The sequence below is a fragment of the Macrobrachium rosenbergii genome, chromosome 23 (assembly GCF_040412425.1).
Source record: "Macrobrachium rosenbergii isolate ZJJX-2024 chromosome 23, ASM4041242v1, whole genome shotgun sequence".
In the NCBI taxonomy this organism is placed as follows: Eukaryota; Metazoa; Arthropoda; class Malacostraca; order Decapoda; family Palaemonidae; genus Macrobrachium; species Macrobrachium rosenbergii.
The window spans coordinates 38,644,469-38,646,968 of NC_089763.1; the positions used below are offsets into that span (position 1 = coordinate 38,644,469).

The 2,500-nt window shown below is 34.7% G+C and overlaps 1 protein-coding gene across 1 annotated transcript in view; it reads right to left on the bottom strand.

Moving 5' to 3' along the window:
• LOC136851521 (metalloprotease TIKI1-like) overlaps positions 1–2,500 on the bottom strand; it is a 504,849-nt gene that overhangs the window by 45,199 nt on the left and 457,150 nt on the right. The window contains exon 5 of the mRNA XM_067125751.1: positions 1–93. This exon is cut by the window's left edge and continues 104 nt beyond it. Within this exon, the coding sequence (XP_066981852.1) occupies positions 1–93 (93 nt within the window). The remainder of the gene's footprint in view (positions 94–2,500) is intronic.

Genomic DNA, 2,500 nt, shown 5'->3' on the forward strand with positions numbered 1-2,500 from the left:
CCAGGACGGGCACGCCCCTGCTCCTGATGTCACTCTCCGTCAGGGAGTTCACCATCAGCATCACCCACACGGGCCGTTTTCTTTCCCAGTTACCTGCGGCGATATAGAAAACGGGAGGGAGGTTAGTGACTGTCAAAAATAGGGATTATCTGAATCAGTGGTGTACTTAATTAATTGCCTCCTATTTAGTAGACTGACCTGGTAGTAAGAACAATGGTGTAATTAATATAGTCTTATTTTTATAGATGGTTAATTATGGGATACCTGTAAACTACTAATACAGAAAACGGGAGGAAGATTAGTGACTGTCAGAAACAGGGGTTATCTGTACCAGCGGCGAAATTAATTAGTTGCCTCCAATTTGGCAGATGGACTTGGCAGTAAGAAGAATGGTCTAATTAATTCAGGCTTATTTTTATACATGACTGGTTCTTACAGAATTTTATGTATGGCATTTAATATATATGTGGGTCATTTTGTTGGATATCGGTATATGAAAATATAAAAAAAAAAAAATCAACAGATACGCGGACGATTAGCTGATTCAATGTACACAGAACTGTTTTAGAGCTTACATTAAATCGATAAACACATGATTAGATGACTATAAATATCTTTTCAACATAATAACTTTTATACTGTCAAGGAAACACCAAATATAGTAATGACTGTTATACTTAAAGGCACCTAAATAAAACTGTTCTAATATATACATATACATACACACACACACACACACACACACACACACACACACACATATATATATATATATATATATATATATATATATATATATATATATATATATATATATATATATATATATGTGTGTGTGTGTGTGTAACTTTTGATTTTCAATAGCTATCTATAATTCAGGTATTCCACTCTAAGAAATCAAAAAGAAACAAGGTCCATAACAGTTTTATAATATAGCTACAAACACACACACACACACACACCACCACCCAGCACATAATCCTAACTAGCAAGGAACAATGCGACACAACAAAACATTTAGGGTAATACAAACTATGTAGGAATGTCCCAGAAATTGGTCCAGTATTGCCACATCAATACAGTTAACGTTACAAGCGTAACATTACCTGAAAAGTACCTGCATAACGTTACGCTCCGGTGATATATGTTATTACAAGTTCTACAGCACCCATAAACCAGTCGCGCACAGAAGCTAGGTATTTAGAATCTACGTCACTCGATATATCACGTGATTACATAGCCAGGCACGTAAAAAGACGGGATACATTATCACTTATTTCAGGATTTGATTATGCAGTGAACGCTTCTCACGAATGAAAACTGTGTATTCAGAATCAGAGTAAGTGAATAAATCATTAATATAATCTGGGCATAAAATTCGCAATAAGGTCTTCTAGGAACCAAATACTTGAAGTGACAGCAAACATAACAGGCTATACAGCTATCATTTGTTATGGTTTAGATGCTAACTTACATACTTAATCAGTATGACAAGAATTTATCTTTGAAGTTTTTTTTACAAAGAATTAAAAAAAACCTAAAATAGTCACACACGGTAAACAGATACACTATACTATCTCTCTCTCTCTCTTTCTTATATATATATATATATATATATATATATATATATATAATATATATATATATATATACATATATATATATAAATATATATATATATATATATATATATATATATATATATATATATATATATATATATATATATATATATATATATATATATATATATATGTAAACCTCTATTCAACAGACGAATGACACTGATACGTAACTTGTCATACAAGTATCAACTAAACCCAGTAAAAACACCCAAGTTTTATCACAACAATAACCTATCGTATTTCATTTCACGGACGGCTTCATATGTGAAGGAATTAAAAAAAATAAAAAATAAAAAAGCAGCACTCAAATATCACACGGAAAATGCTGATGTGACAAAGAACGACCAATCACGCACCTCGGCGGCAACGCTGTTATCCCAGTGGCTCGACCAATCACAGGACGCTATTTAGATGCGCGGCATAAACGCTAAGGATGGATTTACAAATCTGCTTTTGGAGGGCGATTTCTCATCGTTCGTGTAATCGACTCTCGGAAAAATATGACACAAAAGGAACAGTAATAATAACCGTTACTTGGAATGGCTTATTTGTTATGCTCGAATATCCACTGACGGCCTGCTGGCACGAACTGGAATGGAATTGCGTTCCAGTAGGTATTTTGGGCAGAGGCGCGTTCCACTGGATGCAAAGTTGCGTTCTACTCTACGCAAAGTCGCGTTCTATTGGCGGTAGAGACGCATTCTATGAATGGCAGTCTCGATTTACTACAGGCAGAATCTGGTTCAGTTATGGGTAGCTATTAAACCGGGGGTAGTCACGCCCTGTTAGTATGAGAAACTGTAACTGGAATATCGGCTTGGAAAGTACCGGAACCCGTTTAATAACTGTCATTCAAGGTCGATAAGTATTATGCA